This window comes from Stegodyphus dumicola, chromosome 3, assembly GCF_044657685.1.
Source record: "Stegodyphus dumicola isolate Sdum_Otavi_A_Nest chromosome 3, ASM4465768v1".
NCBI classification, from domain to species: domain Eukaryota; kingdom Metazoa; phylum Arthropoda; class Arachnida; order Araneae; family Eresidae; genus Stegodyphus; species Stegodyphus dumicola.
Window position 1 is genome coordinate 201,897,030 of NC_140770.1, and position 22,608 is coordinate 201,919,637.

Here is a 22,608-nt window from a genome sequence, read left to right on the forward strand (position 1 = left end):
TTCGATGGGCAACGAAAACAACACGCTATGAGGAAGAGCGGCTTTCCGATTCACCGGAAGTATATTCTCCCTAAGCCCATCCATATTTACCCAAGTTCCTGGAAAAATCTTCGATCTGAATTTGGTCTCAGAAATTTATCACTCTTATTTCATTTAAATATATTATATAAGGAAGTCCAAAAAGGTGCACAACATCTGTCATGCTTGGTTAATACATACCTATTTCCTACTAAAAGCACTTTTCTCCGCTTGGCCAACACCTCCTGACATGTTTATTTTCATTGCTTTAACCGTTTGCTTTGATTAACAACCGAAGAATAGCGGTTATGCTTCCAGGACTTATTGTTATAACGTAAAAAGGGTTATAAAAACAAAAACAAATATCCTTTACAGAAGTGGATATTAACATGAAAGTGTTCAGATGGCAGGAACCCAAACGGAAATTTTGCTCAAAACCTCTTTTAAATTGTTCTAGTTATGGTAGCTTGTTTTATAGGGTAGAGGGAAATATAATACCCCCAAGATAAAAAATGTCGTTTAATTTTGCACCTTGAAGTTTGGTAAGAGAAAGTTACTTGGGTTTGAAAAAGAACGACACGTGGGGTTTTGTGACAGAGCATTGTTGGAAAGGAGACAGACAAGGATGTGTTTTTAGGCAACTGCGTGGTTAGAAAAGTTTTTGTATACCTTTTAGGTTGAAACTTTAAAGGATAAATATGCACAGTCTTCAAAAGGTGAGAGACTATTTTTTTTTCTCAAAGAATTCAGAAATCTAAAACTTATATCAAGTACCTTCTTTGCATACACTTTTAGTACTTTCCTTTGATTATTGATACTTCAGCTACTGTTCATTTTCCATACATACGTTTATATCAGCGAAAAGTAATGAACATTAGCAGAAAGTGATTTAAATAAAAAAGTATTTTCTGCTTTATAATAAATGATGGAAAGTATATATTTTCATGTCAAAATTTCGTTTTCTTTTTCGTTTTTTAATTTTTACTTTACTGCATTTATTTAAAATCAAAAATATTTGCATTTTACTTTTCATTTAATGGATTAATAATATTTTATTTTTATGTTACATACATAAAAGTAAAATGATAAATAAATAAATAAATAAAAATTTTCCATTTTACAAAAATAAATAAATAGTTTTTTTCAGTTATCTCTTAAATGAGAACTGAAATTTCATCAATAAAATACTAGTTTTTATACTTTAATATTTTAAAATGGATCTCATACTAACGTAAAGGGACAATTCGCCCATAAGGGCTATTAATTTCATCTTAGCATTTCGTCTTAGCGTCGTCCACTATAAAACGGCGTTTCGCTTTTCAAATTGTTGCCACCAAATATTAGAGCCCTGCATTATATTTAAAGAAATTAAGTAATGAAAAATCTGCATGAGTGCATGCATGTTTCTCGCACTGTGAAAAAAACAAAGCTACCTAGAGACATCAAATTTTGAATAACGCAGGCCTCCAGTCAAATATGGGAATCTGGAAGCCCAAATTTAGAATTTGGAATTTATTTTTTTACCTGTTTCATATTTTGCAAAACTTTAAAAAATGTTTCGTTATCAAACTCAACGATTTCAAAGCGAGCAATGGCAACACTGTGCGGAAAAAAAACATTTTTGTCTCCAGCGCGCGAGACTGTGGATCGGAAATTCTACAGATATGCTCTTTTTAAATATTTTGTGATATTACGTAGTATAAAATCTGAAAACTTTCTGATTTTTTTTATAAATATGCAAAAGAAGGTTTTTTACATAATGGAGAATTCTTATCTTTGCTGGCCTTTTTACTTAACGTAGGTTACCCGGTCCAAATATTCCATGCTTTAAATTTCGCTGCATATAATATAAATATAAAATTCAAGTATTAAAAACTTCAAGTGGTTTCTAAATTTAAATATATCATACTATACTTTTGCAACCATTATATGAAAATGCATTTCTTCCATATTAAATAAAATGTATAACAGTATTCAGTTTAAAGTGCATCCTGTTTCAGTTTAGATTATGTAAATTAAATTATATGCTCTGCCTCGATGTGAGTAATCATACACTACCTTTAACTGGAACAAAATATCTTTCATTAAATTTTTTTGTACTTTTTAATTTAAACAACAGAACTTAGTTTTCTTTATTTCAGTTAAATTTGTTATCATAAATTGCAGCTTTTATGAACATCTTTTTAATTTTCTGGGGATTGCCCTTTTAGAAATTTGCAGATTGGGAAAAGCTGAATTCTTTAAATGACAAAAACTCTTCGTATATCGTATAAGAAATAATGTATTACCCGCTTTAAGCAACAGAAATTGCTACAGTGGAAAAATGGAACTTGTGTTTAATAAAACTCAGAGTTTCAGTAAAATGCTACTATTAACCGTTGAAAATATTTTACTAGATATATTATTAGCCTTATACTTTCTACCATAGTTGTAGTAATAATAATAATAAATCGCTCATAGTGCAATAAAACCTAATTCTGGCCAGAAAATAGACAACAGCCATGAAAGTGGCAAAATAACGCAATGCTTACCATCGTAATTTTTGTATTCCGAATATACACTCTTGTTTCAAATCTGAGCATCAGTGACACCATAAATAAAACATTTTTTTCTCGTAAGAACAATTCAGGTGTTACATAGTTAAAATTAACGAAACACGGAAAAGGTATTCAATATTAATAATTTAATAAATTCTGAATAAGGAAATTTAATCTGTCCCATACGTAAGAGTCATCTTATTTTATATAACATATGTATGTTAAAATATAAAATAATTTCAAGCAAAATTTCAGCTTTAGAAAAGGTCAGATAATTATGATGCATTTGTTAGCCTTTTCTGATTATTCGCACTGCAACTGAAAGTTTCCACCTCATTGGTGACTTTACGAATTGGATAGAAACGTTTCTTTGGCTATGAACTTTATTCTGTTCATAAATAATAATAATAATAAGCACAAAAAAATCTGAAGGCTTTTAGATTTTACATTACGACCAAAGAACGTTTTTTTAACGTTTTATGTGCTACCTGTTTTTATTAAAATATCATGTTCTTCGCACTTAAACCATAAAATTCTGTTCAACAGCAATATGGCAAAATAACTTTAAAATGAGCATATCTTTAGAATTCGCGATACACGGTCTCGCGCGCTAGAGATAAAAAGATAATTTTTTTTCTTTTTTTACAGTGTTGCCATTGCTCGCTTTGAAATGGTTGAGTTTGTTAATAGAAAATTCGTTAAAGTGTTAAAAAATATGAAATCTATGATAAAACAAATTCCAAATTAGGGCTTTTAAATGTCCATATTCGGATGGAAACGTACGTTATTCAAAATTTGATGGGTCTATGTTCCGTTGTTTATCCCAATGCAAAAAACATAATACATTTATGCAGATTCTACATTATTTAATTTCTTTAAATATAATACAGGGCACTAACATTTGGTGGCAACAATTTGAAACGTGAACTGGTATTTATAGTGAACCAACGCAAAGTGGCAAAACGAAATTGGCCTTCTGGGCAAATTGCCCCTTTGGACTAATAAAGCATTTTATAAAAGGAAAAATTTTTTAGGGAAAAAAGATAAAACTCTACATGGGCAAATATTTTTACTTTTACAACTGGTAGATACTGCCTAATTAAAGGTCACAAATCCATCAACCATACCATCATGCATACCATGCATACCATCAACATATAACTAAAATACATGTGCGTTTCACGTATGCATGATTGGCTGCTGTCGCGCGTTTACCATGGAAGTAAGAAGAAAAATACTTCGATGATACAGGGGTTAGACAAAAATATGGAAACACCTTTAAAAAAACATGTTTCTTTGCTTAATATGGTGTAGGAAACCCGTTGGCATCCAAAACAGCTTGCAGTCTTCTCGGAATGGATAAATACAGTTCCTGTATGTTTGCCAAGGAAATATTATAACCATTATTCCTGCAAAACGGTGGCAAGTTCAAATAACGATGTTGGCGGTGGATAACGAGAACGCATTTTCCGTTCCAATGTAGACCACAAAGGTTCGATTATATTCAGGTCTGGTGACTGTGGTGGCCAGAGGAGATGGGACAACTCATCCTCGTGCTCAGAAAACCAGTCCTGAACAATGTGAGCTGTGTGAACAGGGGCTTTGTCGTCATGGAAATCACCATCGGGGAACAAAGTTTGTACCATGGGATGAACTTGATCGGCCAAAATGTTCACATAAGTCTTGGCAGTCATGTGCCCTGACACAGTTATCATGGGGCTAGCAGAGAACCACGATATGGCTGCCCAAACCATAACAGAACCCCCGCCATGTTTCACTCTTGGCAACAAACAGTCTGTATTATAGGCTTGAGATGGCGTTCTCCAGATGTAAACTCGGCCAGAAGTGGGAAACAATGTGAAAGAAGACTCGTCAGACCATATTACTCGCTTCCACTGCTCTATAGTCCAGGCTTTATGACTTAAACACCACCTTTTCCTGTTATGGGCATTAGCATCACTGATCAGTGGCTTCTCAATTGCAGCACGGCCAGCAATTCCCTGTTTATGAAGTTCCCTTCTAATTGTTTTGGTACTCACAGGATTCGGTAACACAACATTCATTTCAGCAGTAACTTTTGCAGCTGTGGTCTTCTTATTTTTCGTCACAATTGCCCTTAATGATCGTCTGTCACTATCACTCAGGACACACTTTCGTCCGCGCTGTGATTTAGCAGATGATGTTTTTCCGCTTTTCAAATATGCGGAATAAATCTTCGATACAGTACCTTGAAACACTAAACACCTCGGCTACCTTGCTTACGGAAGCACCTACCATACGTACTCCAACAATTTGCCCACGTTCGAAGTCTGTTAACTCTGACATAATGCAATGACAACCTCCCATAACAGTACTCCGACAAACAACTGAACTGTTTAGCACATTTACGAAGTTGTATAGGTGGCGTCAGTAGTCAAAAACGCCAGCGCCACCTATATATTTCATTAAAATCAATCTTTCTTTTCAAACATGCATTTCACAAGGTGTTTCCATATTTTTGTCCATCCACTGTATATATTCCATGACGTACATTTGAAATATTTTCAAATATGCATCATGGAGTACTATAACATGCAGCAAGGTATACGAACGCATGGCGAACTTCGCGAGATATCTCAATATGATATTACTCCATAATGTATATTCGAAAATATGCCAAGAGAGCAATTCTAACGAATGTTAAAACCGGGAATAGATAATCAGAAAGTGCCTATTTATTTCAATTTACTAATTTTACATGCGCAATTTCACATTTCAATACGTAATCTAAATAAAAACGTTCAATACCCAGCATAATACTTGCACTATTTAATATTTGACTTAAAATGAGGGGAAAAGGTAAGTATCATTAATGATTAGTACAAATTTTCAAACTATCACTAACGAAATCATTGCTTATGATAATTAGTTAGGGAAAGTTACTTAGTTTTATTTTAAAAAATAGTAGGTACAACTGTAAGCAAGGCAAGACATCAACACGTATTAAACTATCAAAATTTAAAAATAAAACCAAATTTCATTATTTCATGTGCAATAATTCGAGGTAATGATTCTTAAATTCAATACAAATTGCAGATTAAACACATATCATGGCACTTCTTGCCACCCTCATAGCTGATGCCTGGAATAAAAAATATATACTTGGAGAGGTTAACGTGCTTCGTCTATTAGTATTCCTATAGCTATGCTCTCTGCCCGATCAAACGCATTTTATACTTCTCAGGCCTACCCGGGTAATATATTTGGCTGTTGTCCATTCAGCGATTACTTTTCCTTAATAAGAAAAGTGTTTTTCAAATTTGTTTTGTCAAGTACGATATGGTTTTGCTTCCTTTCCTTTTCTTTTTAGCCCAGAGGGCTATTAATTTCGTTTTGGCATTTTGAGTTGATTCACTATAAACGGCGAACCACTTTTTAAATTGTTGCCATCAAATATTAGAGCCTTTTATTACATTTAAAGAAATTAAATAATGAAGAATCTGAGTAAATGTATGTATGTTTCTCGCTTTGCGATATACAACGCTACCTAGAGCAATCCGATTTTGAATGACGTAATCCTACTGCGAATATGGGCATCTGGAAGTCCAAATTTGAAATTTGCTTTATTATCAATTTCATATTTTGTAAAACTTTTGTAAAAGAATTTTTGATTAACAAACACAGTGATTTCAAGGCGAGTAACAATGTACGAAAAAAAACTTTTATCTTCAACGCGCGAGAATCGGAAATTCTAAAGATATACTCATTTTAAAATTGTTTTGCAATATTGCTGTTGAATGGAATTTTATGGTTTAAGTGCGAAGAACATGATGTTTAATAAACTAAGGTAACACACGAAAAGTTAGGAAAACGCCCCTTTAGCCGTAGTATAAAATCTGAAAAAGCTTTCAGACTCTTTTCTTTCTTCTTTTTTTTAAAGATTTTTGAAACAGCATTTAATTCCAATACCGTTTAAAAGCTCTAAGTGGAAATGTGAAAGCACTTTCAGGCGGTAAAAGTAGATTCAGATGTCTAAAATATAGAGTAGAGTAGACTAGAAGAGAAACACGCTAATGTGACAATCAAAATCGTAAAAAACAACCTTATATTTAGCGTAGGTATAATGAAACACTCAATCGATTTCGAGGGCAGCTAAAGGTCCCTCCTCATCAGGAGAAAGAAATACATAGAAAGAAGAAAATAGGAATCACAGAAACACGTGGTGCTTATCAGCACTGCACGTGGTTATAACTAGATTTTTAATCAGAGTTGCACTGGCCGCCTACTTTTACTGAGCCAGGCTGTCTGATCAAGCATAAAGAAATATTAGCGAAGTTAAAATAGGGAGCGAGGGGCAATTTGTCCCTGGCTCAGTAAAAGTAGGCGGCCAGTGCAACTCTGATTAAAAATCTAGTTATAACCACGTGCAGTGCTGATAAGCACCACGTGTTTCTGTGATTCCTATTTTCTTCTTTCTATGTATTTCTTTCTCCTGATGAGGAGGGACCTTTAGCTGCCCTCGAAATCGATTGAGTGTTTCATTATACCTACGCTAAATATAAGGTTGTTTTTTACGATTTTGATAGAGTAGAGTATTCATAGCTTTGTATTCGTAATCATTAACATGAAGGAGTCCAAATTTATCTTCCATTTCTGAGATTACAAATGTTATTAAAATTAACTAGTAATTTTTTCCTGCGTGTCGATACATGCCTCTGTTCATAAACTGCTTAAGTCCTACTCCAGTTTACAACCACTCTGACTTTTCCGTCACTATGCTTTATTTCGAGAAATAAGATCAGAAATTTCATGTCCTGTGGTGAATTTTTTCCGAATTCTATATTTACAACCTGAGTAATTTAACTTAAATATTTGTTCATCGGCATATGTACATTACATTTTCCCACATTCAATTTTTCAGACCCTTTTTTCAGAACCCATTTGTTTTTGATATTCTTCCAAAACTAATTTTTAATTATGTTCAGTAGTTTTTACCTTAATGCTGTTTCTGGATGACGTTTTATTTGCATATGCTTTACAGTGATTGTTAAGAATATTTCTGACTGTTTCATTATATATATCTAACCACTTCTGAACTACTAAAATAAGTTAAAAGCTATCCATCAGAGTTTATTTCTCTTTTTGCCAGCAAGTCATTTCATAAGATTCAACCTTTGCTTTACTTTATTTAATATCCCCCTTTATCCTTTACCCTCTTCCTTGCAGTTTACCTGTTAGTAAATTAATGACCTGCCCAACCGGTATAGTGGTTAGCGTCGCTGACTGCCCTGCCGAAGGACCCGGGTTCAAATCCCGCAGAAGGCGTGGATGTTTGTAAATGTGTATAATATCGGTGCAGCATGGCGGCACCCTAAATATGCGACGAGCTGAAAGTGCCCTCGTGTAGTTTGGTGGAAGGGGAGAGGGGTGGGACTCTTGGACCCGTCCCCCCGGGGTGTTCTCCATCAAAATTGGGAGCGGAACTGAACTAAATCGCACTGTCACCTGGATGGTGTTCAAAGCTGTTGCCAACGGCAGGCGTAATCTAGCCCTCCTTGCCACGAGGAATTTCGTGGGCTTGGGCTGACTACGTCAGACAAGTGAACCTAAACAACAGCAACATAAATTAAAGATATTTCATGATATCAAGTTCTATCGCAATAAAAAACCAAAGTTCGGTCCGAGGTTCGAATCCCGCGAACGGGCTGGCTGCATGGGCGTTTTCGTGGTTTTCCCCATGTGTAACGTGTATACGAGCCAGTTTCCCTTAGAAAGTCCTCCACGAAGGCATCCCTTCCCTTAGGCAGACAGCCCTAGTATGCTTTGCCATAATTAAATACACCACCACTTTAGTCATTAATTTAAAGAAATTAAACAAGGTTTATTTTCAGAACCGTCAAACTAAGGCAATTTCTAAAAAAAAAAAAAAAAATTGATTCAGTATTAGAGGTATACTTGTTAAAACTGCGGATATCAAGAAAGCTGAAAGAAAAAGTAGCGGAATTTTACTTTGTAGGGTTATCAGAATTGTATGCACATCTTCCTAGAGGAATTTAAATTTTGTGAAAGTAAGCTTTTGGCTCATTAGATTTAAAAATTGTTTTTTATTAATCTAGAAGAAGCGATGAAATTTGTTTAATGCAAAATAAATATTTATTAATGTAATACTTTGTTCCCACCCCTATGATGCCCAAGGTTCTTGCCAACGACAGGCGCATTCTTACCCCCTTATCACGAAGAATTTCGCAAGCTTGTTCTGATATCAGACAAGCAAAATTTGTCACAACTGATCGTAATAATAAGAAATGGTACTATAATTATTACAACATCTAATTATCAATCGAAGGAGTATTAATTATAACAACTATTTATATTTTTACAATTATAAGATAATTACAACAATTTTTAATAATTGTAACTGTTAATTCAAAGAACAATCTTGTTATTCATAATTTTAAAAATCGGTAAAAAGCAAAATGCACTAATTCAATAAACGTCAGTTATGTTCTATGGCCTTAATTTAATATCTCTAAAATATATTTAAAATAACTAAATAAGTTTCAGTTTTAATGAACTATTTAGGAGAAATATTCTACTTTTATGATAAAAGATTGCATTTCTAAAAAACATTTTGAAAATTTTTCAAGTAATTCTTTCATCTGAATTTGACAACCTTCCTTTTCTTTCTATCAATTTTAAATAATCTCGAATTTGATTAATTTTATTTTCAGATCTCTTAACTATGCATATAATTTCATAGTTTTCAAAGAAATTCTGGAGTTTTATTTCCCAATATTCATTAAAAACAGGGGTATGCACTCCTCATTTTTATCAAATAAACTCAAAAATTTACGATTTGATAGACAAAAAGGTTTCTCTTACTCTCTTAAATAACCGAATTCTCACTTCTGAGAAATCCTTAAATCAAGACATCACACAGTTCTCAAGAATTTTTGTTCTTCTCTGGGCAGTACAGCATCAGTGAAGGAGATAAAGATAAATTCCTTCACACATAACTCAAAATTGACAGCATAAAATGCCTTACAAAGGAAAATTTCTAACTTTCTTAACCGTCCTCCCTCTAAAATATGAAAATTAGCTGTCTTGTGGTTATATAAGCAGTTTAAGCATGAAGTTTCTTGACCTCTTTTGTTTTACTATACTTCATCCTACTTTATTTGACGCATATTTGGTTATGGTTCTATGATGCTTTGTGAAAGAACAGCAATTTTTCTCAACCGTACTCCGAATAGAACTCTTCTCGATTATTATCTGTCTTATTTTTTTCCGAATTTGTCTAAATATAACACTGTTATAAGGCGAGACTATATATCAGGGATGTGGGATGAGTATAAGCACCCAACCTTTGCATACTTTTTAATCTGTTAAAATTTCGCCACGATTCCTTTACACAGAGAATAATTGGCACTTTTCTAAGGTTTTATATAATATAACTCACAGTTTCACTGTGTCTCATAGTTTCGCTGCAAAAATGTTCTTTCCAACCTCAGATCGCTCACATTCAAACTTTGCGCTTTAAAATATAAAGCTACATTTTTATCGACAGGTGCTTCTGTAGCAATTCTGAAAAACTGACATTTCATATGAGACTATGTGGCGGTCCTTCAGAATCATCCTCAAGATATATCCTTAAAAATTCTAATATGTACAGCAAGCTTTAACCATTCTAAATCGAGAGATGTCATGAAATTTCGATTTGGATTTTCAACAGATGGAAAGTAATGCAGACAGTGTCTTGTGCACTGACCAGACGTAAGTTTCACTTAATGAAAGAGCAGATGCAGATAAGTGCTGCAGCTGGGCGAGACAGAATTTACAAGCGGTTGTCGAAGTAGCACTTTGTATCAGCCAAAGATTACAGAACGTTGCAAGTTCAGTAAATTATTCTTTATATGCCTAGTTTTTTTTTTTTTTTTTTTCAGGAAGTCCACAGCAGTACATTTCGAATTGTTTCTATTACAGTCGAGTGTTATGAAGCACTTTAAACAGACAGCATCATCTCCTATTTGCATGAAAGGCAAATTCCGTAATTTAACATTCATACACGTTAGAGAGTCTCTGCAAGAACGTCAAACGATTGACAGTAGATAGCAATGAAAAGGTGATGCGATCGATAGCGATGACGACCGATGGAGTACAGAACGCCACGATGGAATTTCAATCGCAGCAGCTGCTGCTGACATTTGTTGGTGACTGTGTCTTCAGTGTTCGTTTTCGCATAAATGGCCACTAATACTTCCAGACCTTATATTTCGTAATTTTTGATTATGGATCCACTCTAAGTCACAAGTATACAGAGGTCGGCCATTGTTATAAGTCATGCTAAAAGAAGTTATTTGTCACCATGTGATAGAAATTACAACTGAACCTTCTTCGTCGCTGTGCACGTGACACGTCTAATGGAACGACGGTTATCACACTGAGCATTTTAAACCTTAGCTGCGTTGCGAACTTTCTTGCTTCACTGAGCGAACTTCTGACAACACTAAAGCACCAACTATCGGTGAAACACTTAGTTATAACTCACACCAGGTTATTGTTTTACTTATTCTTTTGCTTTTGGATCAGCTGGTATATGCATAATTTCAGTCTCTATGAACTTCTTGATTTATTTCTTATTTTTCGTGCTCAAATATTTTTACTTTTTTCTTAACCCGTAACAGGGAACGTGCGGCCCGCCACATGTTCCTCCCATCACCCCTATTGCATGCTTTGTCTAAGTGAATGGATTCTTGCCCTAGCTTCACGTTTCGTGACCTTCTTTCTGACCCCTTCTTTCGGAATGCTTTGGCAAGTGTATCTGTTGAAATTCTTCTAGAGCGGTCTGTGAGACGTCACCTCCCTCTCAGTGTTACAATTTTCGGCAGTAGTGAACACATGGCTCTGAAGTTAGGTCCGCGGAGATTCATTTATCCTTCTGATCCACGTTATGCAGAAGAACTGAAAAAATTTCTAGACGAAGTTGGAAGTGATTTTAGTGAAGAAGATGACTGTGAAGAAAATTTCTTCGAAAAAAAGGCGAGAAGTGGTTTTGATGTCATCATTGCATCATTCGATAGAAACAGACTCGGAAAAAGAAACCTGAAATAATTGGTTTTTATAACAGAACCAAAGGTGGTGTTGATGCTTTAGATGAAAAATATTCTGTCCATTCCTGTAGTAGGAGAACAACGCGTTGGCCTATGGCTCTTTTCTACCGGTTAGTAGATATGAGTACAGTAAACGCATACATTTTGCACCAAGGTTATAACCAAAACCGTGTTATGACCAGAATGCTGTTTTCGAAATAATTAGCGAGAGAATTAGTCCAACCACTACTACACACGAGAGGGAAAAATCCAAGAATAAATCGAGAATTGCGCCTGACGATAAAGCGGATTTTAGGAAAAGAAGCTGAGTCTAAGGATGTGGAGCAGTGCACAAAGAAGCAAAATTAAAATCAAGGAAAACATGTCGTCTGTGCCCCCCCCCCGAGCAAGAAAAGAAAGACAGTATATTTATGTTTATCTTGCCAAGACCCTGTTTGTTTGGAATGCACGCAAAGTTATGCAATAAATATGCTAAAGAAGACGAAAACTAAATTGTTTACTATCAGAAAATCAGTGAGATACTGATATTTTAGGTACTGTAAAAATTTTTCTGTATTGTTCTACATACAATTTTCTGCGGTTAAAATTTGCTTTGAATATTAAGTAATATAGATAAAATAGTTAATTCAAAATAGATGCATTCTTATTTTTAGTTTTATAGAATTTAGTGCAGCATATGATTTTCATCGAAAAATTTGAGGCTATGGGGAAATTTTCTGGGAAAACTTTAATTTCACTTTAAAGTGTAAAAACATATTTTCTTTTCAGAGTAAAATGTTCAAAGAACATCTAAGTGAAATATCATGATGATATTTTAATTAGACGATTTTTAAAAATTTATTATAATGCGCGGTCTCTAAGACCGCACGTCCCCTATTATGTTCAACTTTTTCACCTCCCCTGTTACGGGTTAAATACTTTTACTGTTTCTCAATATACAATAATGAATGCTTTTGGTGAGTTCTGAAAACTGCTTAGCTATACTCATATTTCCACACTACTTCTTGTATTTTATCTATTTCTTTTCACTTTTCAGATCCTGATTTTAGTATTTTTAACTTACACGGTTACGACTGCTGACGAAAAATCAAAAAAAGTAAGTAAAAAACTATAGTTTACTTTTATTAAGTTTTATTAATTATTATTGTTAAAGAGCATAATAATAATGCATTTTCCTCAGATACGTCGGAATTAAGAAAATTATATTTCTGGTAGGATCGTAAAGCCATGAGTTTCGGCTTGTACTCAGACTAACTTGAGAACAGGCTATTTTAGCTCACTCAGCTTCCTTAGGTAACAAAACTTGCAATAATTTTTGCTTAACCATGAGACTCAAGTTATTTAATAGAAATCTATTATAAAATGACATAAATATGTTCGACATAAATATGAATACTAACATGAAAATTTTACAAATTAACGACATGTATTTATTTTGGCAGTTTATCTTGTAGCAAAAGAAAACTTTTAATGACTAGCACATATTCTAAGAATCTTAATTCATTCAGGTTTTAATTCACCAGTTGTATTATTTTATATTCTGTAATTTTAGGACAAGAAGAACAGCCTACCGATCCAAGTAATTCTCAATCCAAATGGCAAGAGAAAAACATCTGAACCAGCAGGTAGCATAATCAAAAGGGAAAACAAAGCCATCGAACTCGAGATTCATTCTGGTGAAGGCGGCGACGGCAAAGTTGACTTGATTATTGCTGCAACAAAAGGCATACAAGCTACTGAAGAATCACTTGACCGATATTCTCCGACATACAACGCAGAATATGACCTTAAGAATGACGGGTCTCCAAAGAATTTAAAATCCAATTTCCTGACTAATAAGAATCCAGGAATATCTCGACAAGACAGAAATCCTTTTTTCTCATTGCCAAGCATAGCTGATACTACTCCCTACTTTGCTATGCGAGAAATTCTTCAGCATTCTCAACCTTTGATATTAGGCCGTAGCCAGTTCTTCCCTTTGGAAAATTTAAAACATTTTGAGCAGAATCTGCAACGAGAAATACTACCACACAGTTTAGAACATGGTAGTGTATTTCGAAGCAACAATATTGATTCACCTTTTGGTGCAATACTCCCTCAACCGTTTTTCTTAAGAGAAATTACTCCTGATTTAGAACGTCAGCTTAGAATTTCTAACAACCCTAATGTGTTAGGCGTAGCTCAATATGCGTTAATACCACAACGCCCTCAGAATAATGAAAATATTGGAAATTTACCTCAACAGATACCTATTATTCAAACACCACCTCAAAATAGGTATCCTTTAATTAATCAGACTCCACAGAGAGATCCTGTAGGAAACAGTCAACTTCGTAATTATGACAGAACAGAACCACATCATTCGCCGTACATTTCTAGCCCACAACAAAATGTAGTGAAAAATGATGGCCTTACCAGAGTTCAGGAGCACAGTCCACCAACACATCAACAACTTCCTGTTCCTCATCGACCACTAGGACAGGAAATTTCAGGCAAGAACTATAACACGGTTTCAAATTTGCATAACTCTGTGTTGCCTCACAGAGAGTCAGAACCTTCCCCTTTTCGTCATCTTGACCAAAATAATGTATATCAAATCCAGCCTCCATCGGCAAACATCGGAATAAGAAGCCATCTTCTGTACCACAATCCTCAACTCAACCAACAACAACAAATGAGGAATGAGCAGCAAATTCAACAGTTATATCCTGTTTCTCAAAATGCTATCAATCAACAACAACCATCTAATCCTCAAGGACCTGTTGACTACCATCCTTTACTGCGAACAAGAATAATTTCTCAACCAGAAGGAGCCCTAAGATATGGAGACAACCAGCCACTTCTAAAGGACTTACAGACGCAATTGCTTCCACCTCCCAGTTTGTACCATGAACAAAGGTATGCGGTTATACCGAGTCAGCATTCTATTGCACCTCAAACACCTGTGTTAAATAACCAAATTCATCAACTTTCAACTTCACCCCAAAGACCTAATCTAAATAATCAAATTCATGATCCGATTAGTGTATCTCAAAGGACTGCTCTAAGCAATCAGGCTTCGAATTTACCCCAAAGATCTAATTTAAACAACCTTCATCAACCTTCTACTATATCTCAAAGACCTAATTTAAATACCCAATTTCATCAATCTTCCATTTTATCTCAAAGACCTAATTTAAATACCCAGTTTCATCAGCGTCCTGTGTCCCAAAGGCCCGATTTAAACTACCAAGCACGTCCTGCTGTTGGATACGCTTCTCAGAATCTACATAGCTTTCCTAGAGAAACAAATAGGGTACTGCAAGAAGATCCAAAACCTATATATCGTCCTCAAACAGAATACCAGAAGTCATCCAATTCACAGCATCCTCAACCTTTGCACAACAGTCTCTCTACAGACGTAAGGAATTATCCGTATCATCGAACTAGTCATGAACCTGCTTATGCAACACATTCACGAACTTCTTTAGAGGAAGAGGAGAGCATGGATTCGAAATCGGCAGAACATATGGTGTCACCAAAAAGCAGACGAAAGTTTAAGCCTGCGGAATTTTATGATTCTGATGATTCCCTTCCTCAAAAGAAACTGACGAAAAGTCGTAAACGAGGAAGCATTAAAGAGAAAACAGAAGATCTACAAGGTCATTCATCTCATCAATATATTATCAAAATCGGATGACTATCGAACTTCATGAAATACTTATATTTATTTTTTGATACCGAGTGCTACGGGTGGTGGATGTTTTAAATTTGTAAAGATATATATCATTATAATTAACACATTGAAGCAAAAATATACATTAATTTGAAAGCGAGAAAATGTTTTAATGTATTATTTATCAAATTTAATTAAAACATAAATATAAAAATTGCAAGAGAAGACTTATACGATGCATTAAATATTTTTTATGGAAGTATGCTTATTTCGAACCAGCTACGTAATACTACTTTAAGATAATTTTATTTATGTCAGGCATATATATATATATACAGGGTGGTTCTAAATTGTTTTTTATAAATTAAGAGGGGTGATAGTACTCATCCAGATGAGCAAAAATTACCATAGAACATAGGGTCACATTCCACTCTGAGAGGCAGAAAAGAGGAATATTAGAATTCCAACCTGAACCTTACAACAGTGTTGGAAGAGCGAATGAACGAGACCAAAAGTTGCACAATCAGTTTAGTGAAAAACCCATAGAGAGTGCACAAAACAGTTAAAACGGAAAACTTTGCATTCGAGTGTTAATTAGAGCTCAGACTTTGATGGCAAACACTCAAATGCACATCTTTGGTTGGCAAGTCTCCACCTCGCAAACGATTGCAACAAGTTAATTATCTAAATTATTAGGGGGGAATTTAAGTAGCAGTTTTTTTTCCCTTCGCTATTTTATATCCTGTCCTCCTGGACTACTGTACTGCGCGCATTCTACTCCAAGCGCTCTTCCATGGTACACGAAGTTCTGGCAGCGGGAACACAGCATGAACTTTTCATGCTAATCTCGGCCTACAGCGGAAGTTGGAGTGAGTTGATAATATTTAGTCCTTGGTTAGATAATTAACTTGTTGCAATCATTTGCGAGGTTGACACCTTGCCAAGCAAAGATATGCATGTGAGTGTTTGCCGTAAGAGTCTCAGCTAGAATTAACATTCAAACGCCAAGTTTTCGGTTTTAATTGTTTTGTGCACTCTTTGAGAGTTTTCATTAAACTCATTGTGCAACTTTTAATCTGGTCATTCGCTCTCCCAACACTGTTGTAAGTTCAGGTTGGAATTCTAATATTCTGCCTTTCAGAGTGGAATTCGACCCTATGTTACATGGTAATTTTTGCTCATCTGGATGAGTACTATCACCCCTCTTAATTTATAAAAACAATTTAGAAGCACCTTGTATATACGTTTGTTCACCAGATTGAATTGAAATCTCCACAAATGTATACATATAAGATGTTACGATACATCATGAGAAAAAATATTCATGATTTAATCTCTGTACCACATTTAATGAAATTTCAACCGATAAATTCTCTAAATTGAAAAATTGTCTGAAGCACCTTCATAAGATTTCAAAAGATTTGTTTAGAAATAAATTGGACTATGTTCTCTTCTAGATTGCTGTTTCGTACCTTAAATTTGCCTCTATGAAACCTGCTCTTTTTTTCCAGAAATATATCAATAACTGCGCATGCATTTAAACTTGTAATATTAGTTTTAAATCATTCTTCCCAGTGGAAGAATGGTGTATTCTGGTTATGTATAAATTTTCTAATGTGTGAAACATTCTGAATCCCAGATGCAGTCCTAAATGCCAGATTTCTAAATGAAACATATGCTGACACCAGCAATAAAATTCACTGCAATAAAATAAAGCTTCAACCAAAACATCTAATGCGGAAATTTGGGTGCTAATTTATTTATATGAGGTCTCTTATCATTAATGAAATTATGAAAATAAGGAAGACTACTACGTTTTCTACTTTCGATTTCGCTAACACTGGAGACATTTTAAAATTATAGATAATTGTATGCATCTGTTTTTGCAAAATTTCATTTGAAATTCAAAGATTCTCTAATAGAATATTTCTCGTGCTGTCTGATTCTAGTTACAGAACTCTGGAGAATATTAAACCTGTTTCTTAATCACAGACGTCAAGCATCTTCGTATATCTTCGGTTTAAGAATGAAACTAAACATTACGATATTGATATTGTGATTTGCTGACTATAACTTCAACTATGCAGTTTAATAGCAGAGGTCCTTATACATGAAAAGTAATTTTATATATCAACAGCAACAAACATATTTCAGCAGAACCGACAAATTTTGCTTACGTGTGTTAATATTTGTATTTAATGTAAAATAAATAATGAATTTGATTCAATTAAATAATCAGATTATTTTAAAAAGCAATACTGAGAAATTATTATTACGTAAAATGGGTAATCTATACTTGCATGTGCACTTGCTTACATATTTCTTATATCAATATATATGCTCACATGAGTATAAAATTTTAAATTATTATAAGGCCTTTTTCAAAACATGAATAACAGAATATAAGAATTTTCTTATATTTCTTCAGTTTTAGATCGGAAAACTTTGAACATGTTCCTTTAAAAGTAACAATTAATACAAAATTTATTACTTAGCAGACTTAATTTTTAATTATTAAATTTATTAAGAGACCTGTATTAACATTTAAATTTTAGAATGATTTCAGTTATGAGCATTCGTACACTCTGCACACATACACACACACACACACACACACACGGAAAAAAGGGGGAGGGGACAGTTTTGTATTTTGTATCTTCCGATTTACTGGGTTCGATTGACGAAATTTCATGTGCTTTTTTTCTGTCTCGAAAGCGCGGTTTAGGATATATATAGCATTTTTCTAACAGAGGTATTATGAGATAAAATGGGATTTTTTCTGAACTCATATACCAATTTTGCTTTCCACATTTCGATTCTACGACTCAAATCATGCCCAAATATCAAATTTTGTAAAATATGGTGAGAAATTTAAAAATTTATCTTGGCCCAATTTTTTTCAGTTCCAGCCAAGAATAATTCACACGGCGATATTTTTAATTTATGGTAGCTTGTTTTCTTTTCCCTTTCACTGAGTATGAAAGGGGAAAAAAAAAAAGCGCGCCGTTCATTCTTTTAAGTAATTTTAACAAAGTACATAAACCATATTTGGCGTTATTATCGCTCATAACAAATATGCCAAATTTTAAAAGGGGCCAGTATGTAAATTTATGTATATCTTAGAAAATTTTAAATAAAAAGCTCTAATGTTTTGTAGGTATGCTTATAAATGCATTTACTTTAACCGCCCAACCTGGATAGTGGTTGGAGATGCTGACTGCCGTGCCTAAGGGCTGGGGTTCAATACCCGTAGAAGGCATAGATGTTTGTAAATGTATAGTGTCTGCGCGGCATGCACGCACTCAAAATATGAGGCGAGCCAAAAGTTCTGTTGCGAGGTTCGTGGCAGGGAAAGGAGACCTTCAGATCTGTCCCCCTGGGTCTGTCTCCATCAAAATAATTTGAAGACTCTTTTAAAATTCGGGACGGAACTGAGCAAAGTGTTGCCGTTGCCTGTATGGTGCTGAAGGCTCTTGCCAAGGCGCAATCTTGCACTCTTGCCATGATGAATTGGTTGGGCTTGTTCTGATGTTACTGTAAGACTGAGATAAGTCGCAACAGCGACACTTTAAAAATTTTGTAGGATATAATTCAAAACTTTATTCGAAACAAATATAAAAATTACTAAAATATACAAATTTTAAAAACAAATCAGAAAATGCCCGGGAATTTTATTTCGACTAAACCTAAATTTTTAACTGTGAAAGAAAGAATCAAGTAAGTTTAGTAAAAAAAGGGTATATTAATAAATATACGCTAAATTTAATTAACAATGAGGGCTAAAATTCTGAGAGCTAATTTTTTAAAAACTATTCGTGTGATTTTTATAAAGTTTGGCTCAATGGCAAACTTTGCGTCGTATAATCGAAATATAGGAAAAGAATCGGTATGTCATTTCAGAAAAGCCTAATTTTGTGTTAAAGTTCCTATGTTTTAACAATTGTTAAATAGAATCTAACATATATCCTAAATCGCACTTTCTAGCCATGAAAAACTCAAGTTAAATTTCGTCAATCGGCCCAGTAGAATTGGAGATATAAAATTGTCCCATTTTCTTCATTTTCGTCGTCTTCTTTTTTTTTTTTTTTTTTTTCTTTTTCTTTTTTCTGTCTTTCTTTCTTTCTTTTTCTTTCCTAAGGTAATAATTACAATCATACATGTTTATTAACCGAAAAGGGATGTTAGTCCTGAATGGGATATTAGTCTCGAAACGGCATTTTTCGTCGAACACTTAAATACATTTTATCAATTTTCAAATTGTCGTCACCAATTATTATCTCTCTGTATTATATTTAAAAAATTAAATAATGAAGAATCTTAAAGAATGAATATATGTTTCACGCAATATGAAATCGAATACGTATTTCCCGTATCCAATCGAATACGGGAGACTGGAAGACCGAATCTGAAGTTCAGAATTTATTTTATTACCAGTTCCATATTTTGTAAAACTTTAACGAATTTTTGATAGACATACTCAACGATTTCAAAGCGAGCAGTGGCAACGCTGTTAGGAATAAAACTTTTTATCTCCAGCGCGGGAGACTGTTTATCGGAAATTTTAAACATGCGCTGTTTCTAAAATGACTTTGCTGTTGAATGGAATTTTATGTGGAGCAGGCGCCAAGAACGTTACATTTAATAAGTAAATTATACACACAAAACGTTAATAAAAAAAAAAGTCCAAAAACGTTTTATAAAGCCATCTCAGAAAGAAACCTGAAAACTAATATGATGAACTGAGAAAACGACTGAAAAAAAAAAAAAAAAAAAAAAAAAAAAAAAACAGTAAAATGTATGCCAACACATTACGCTGCATTGTTAATTCTAAAAGTATACTAGTTTACTGCTTGTAACATTTTTGTAATTTTGCTGTTAAATGTTGTAAGTGCGCAGAAAATGATGCTTAATAATAAAGCTTCAAAGGCAAAAAAAAAAGGGGGTGAATAGGAGTGAGTGTAACAACAGGCTGATAGACTGCGAGCACAGAGAGAGCTAAAAAAAAACCTTAACAAACCCTTTTGGACGACCGTTAAATTCTGAAACCTTTCAGATTTGTTTTATGAGAATTATTTTGCAGCAAAGAAATATAAGGAATTTAATAACAGAAAGATAGAAAAAATCCGATAATCTAGCATCAGGTTCAGTGCCTTGGCAGTGCCAGATTATGAGGTTAAAATTGTATAGTGCCAGAAACGATTTTTTTCCCGTTACTGAATACATTGGAGAATGAAACAAATTACATACGTTAACTCTGCCAACATATTTCATGAGTAAAACGTATTATTAAATGAACAGTTTAATCATATTTAACAAATTTTTGTTTTGGCTTCATCAGTGCTGTACCTGCATGATGTCTTTTTAAAAACATTCGAATGTCCTTTGTTTCACTTTTTCCACTTTTTTAAAAAAGGAGAAAAATCTTTTAGTAAAATATGAGTACTTATTTTTCTTAAATATATCTCACTTTTTTTTATTTTAATTTCACAAGTGTATTTACAGCGTCCTTCGCTGTAGCTCGTCTTTGCTTTTGCTGCCAGCGGTTTCAACAGGCTTTGAGTTGCAGTTAATTCTTAGAATCGTCATCATGTAACCCAATATATTATAATTAGAGCTAAGTTAAGAGCCCAGAATTTGAAAACAATATTTTTCTTTAACTTTATTATTTTTATCACTTGAAGAGCTGTTAGTCTCGAAACAACATTTTGCGTCTAATCACTTAAATGGATTGCGTCACTTTTGAAATTGTTGCCACTAATTATTATTGCCATGTATTATATTTAAAGAAATTAAATAATGAAGTATCTGTATTAATGTTTCTCACATGTTGAAAAAAGAACGGTACCTGGAGCCAATTTACTACTGCGAATTACTTACGAATTTAAATCTTAATAGCGTCATTTTATGGCAGAAATTTTGATGTGGAATTATCGGGTGACTGAACTTTTTGATGCCGGTTTGCCGAACTTGATTGCGTATAGGAAAAAAAATTATCTACACCATAGTTACCTTTATTTTGATATGCTCGAAAATGAGTCTGTTCTTTTCTTTCACTGTGTATTTTAACATGGTTAAAAACTTTAAATGGAATAGAATAAAACTTAAATCTTGTTTCCATTTCTTTCTTTTTTCTCTTTTTATTTTTAGATCGAAAGTTATATTTATTCTGTAAAATATTAATTTTTTCGTGTAATATGATAGCTCAAATTTAAATAAAGATAGTTCTATTTTTTAAATTCTTTGCAATGCTTATGGCGTGCGCGTGCTTCAAGACAGTGATCTCGAACTGGCCGCCCGCGGGCGTCATACGGTTGCAGAATCAATTTTATGCTTCCCGCAAATACATTTCCCGTAAATTAATTAGCATTATTATGAGAAGAATTTGAAATAAAATTTTAATGGTTTGAAGTTCAATTATACATTATTTTCATTACCAAAAATAAACGGGAGTAACTCTCGGGAAAATCTAGAATTAATTAATTTACACTATGACATAAATCTTATTCAAAGATTTGAAGATACAAATTCGGTTAAATTTATTAGTCGTTTTCAAAATATGAATACCTTAACAGCTACGAATATTTGCATTAAGAAAAATAGCGTTGTTTGGGAGTACATTTACATGTGAACAGAAGTTGAATGTTTATAATTCTACAAAAAGAACTAGATTGCCGATGAGTATCTACAATTTGTGATGAAGAACTTTCTAGTAATAACACTACAAATCTTATGGAAATCGAAATGACATGATGGATTGCAGCTGAAAGGTGTAATAAGAAATAAAGAAATTCATTAATTATTTACACACAAATATTTCTGTTTTTTTTTCCTGTTTGAGACATATAAAAATGTAATAAACAAAACAAAACAAAATCTGAATGTTTCAGATTTTAAATTACGTCCAAAGGGGCGTTTATTTTTACATTTTGTGTGTTACCTTTATTTATTAAATATCATGTTCTTCGCACTTAAACCATAAAATTCAGTTCAACAGCAATATCGCCAAATAATTTCAAAATCAACATATCTTTAGATTTTCCGATACACAGGCGCTGGAGATAAAAATGTTTTTTCTGTACAACGTTGCCATTGCTCGCTTTAAAATCCTTGAGTTTGTCAATCAAAAATTCGTTAAAGTTTTACAAAATACGAAATAGATAATAAAACAAATTCCAAATTTCAAATTTGGACTTCCACATGCCCATATTCGCAGTAGGATTACATCATTCAAAATTCGATGGCTCTAGGTAACGTTGTTTTATCAAAATACGAGAAACATAGATACATTTATGCAGATTCTTCATTATTT

At 33.6% G+C, this 22,608-nt stretch overlaps 1 protein-coding gene across 1 annotated transcript; it reads left to right on the forward strand.

The window, feature by feature from the left end:
• Nucleotides 1-431: 431 nt before the first annotated feature.
• On the forward strand, nucleotides 432-20,093 carry LOC118198637 (uncharacterized). Its single transcript, XM_035370368.2, has 3 exons — nucleotides 432-734; nucleotides 12,681-12,740; nucleotides 13,197-20,093. Exons 1-3 carry the CDS (start codon nucleotides 717-719, stop codon nucleotides 15,321-15,323), a joined length of 2,205 nt encoding a protein of 734 aa, XP_035226259.1. The 5' UTR covers nucleotides 432-716; the 3' UTR covers nucleotides 15,324-20,093.
• Nucleotides 20,094-22,608: the final 2,515 nt, after the last annotated feature.

Bases quoted from the DNA above. Each gene is read 5' to 3' on its own strand.
- LOC118198637 (XM_035370368.2), top strand. The intron at 12,741-13,196 runs GTAAGTAAAAAA...CTGTAATTTTAG, and splicing joins CTGACGAAAAATCAAAAAAA to GACAAGAAGAACAGCCTACC.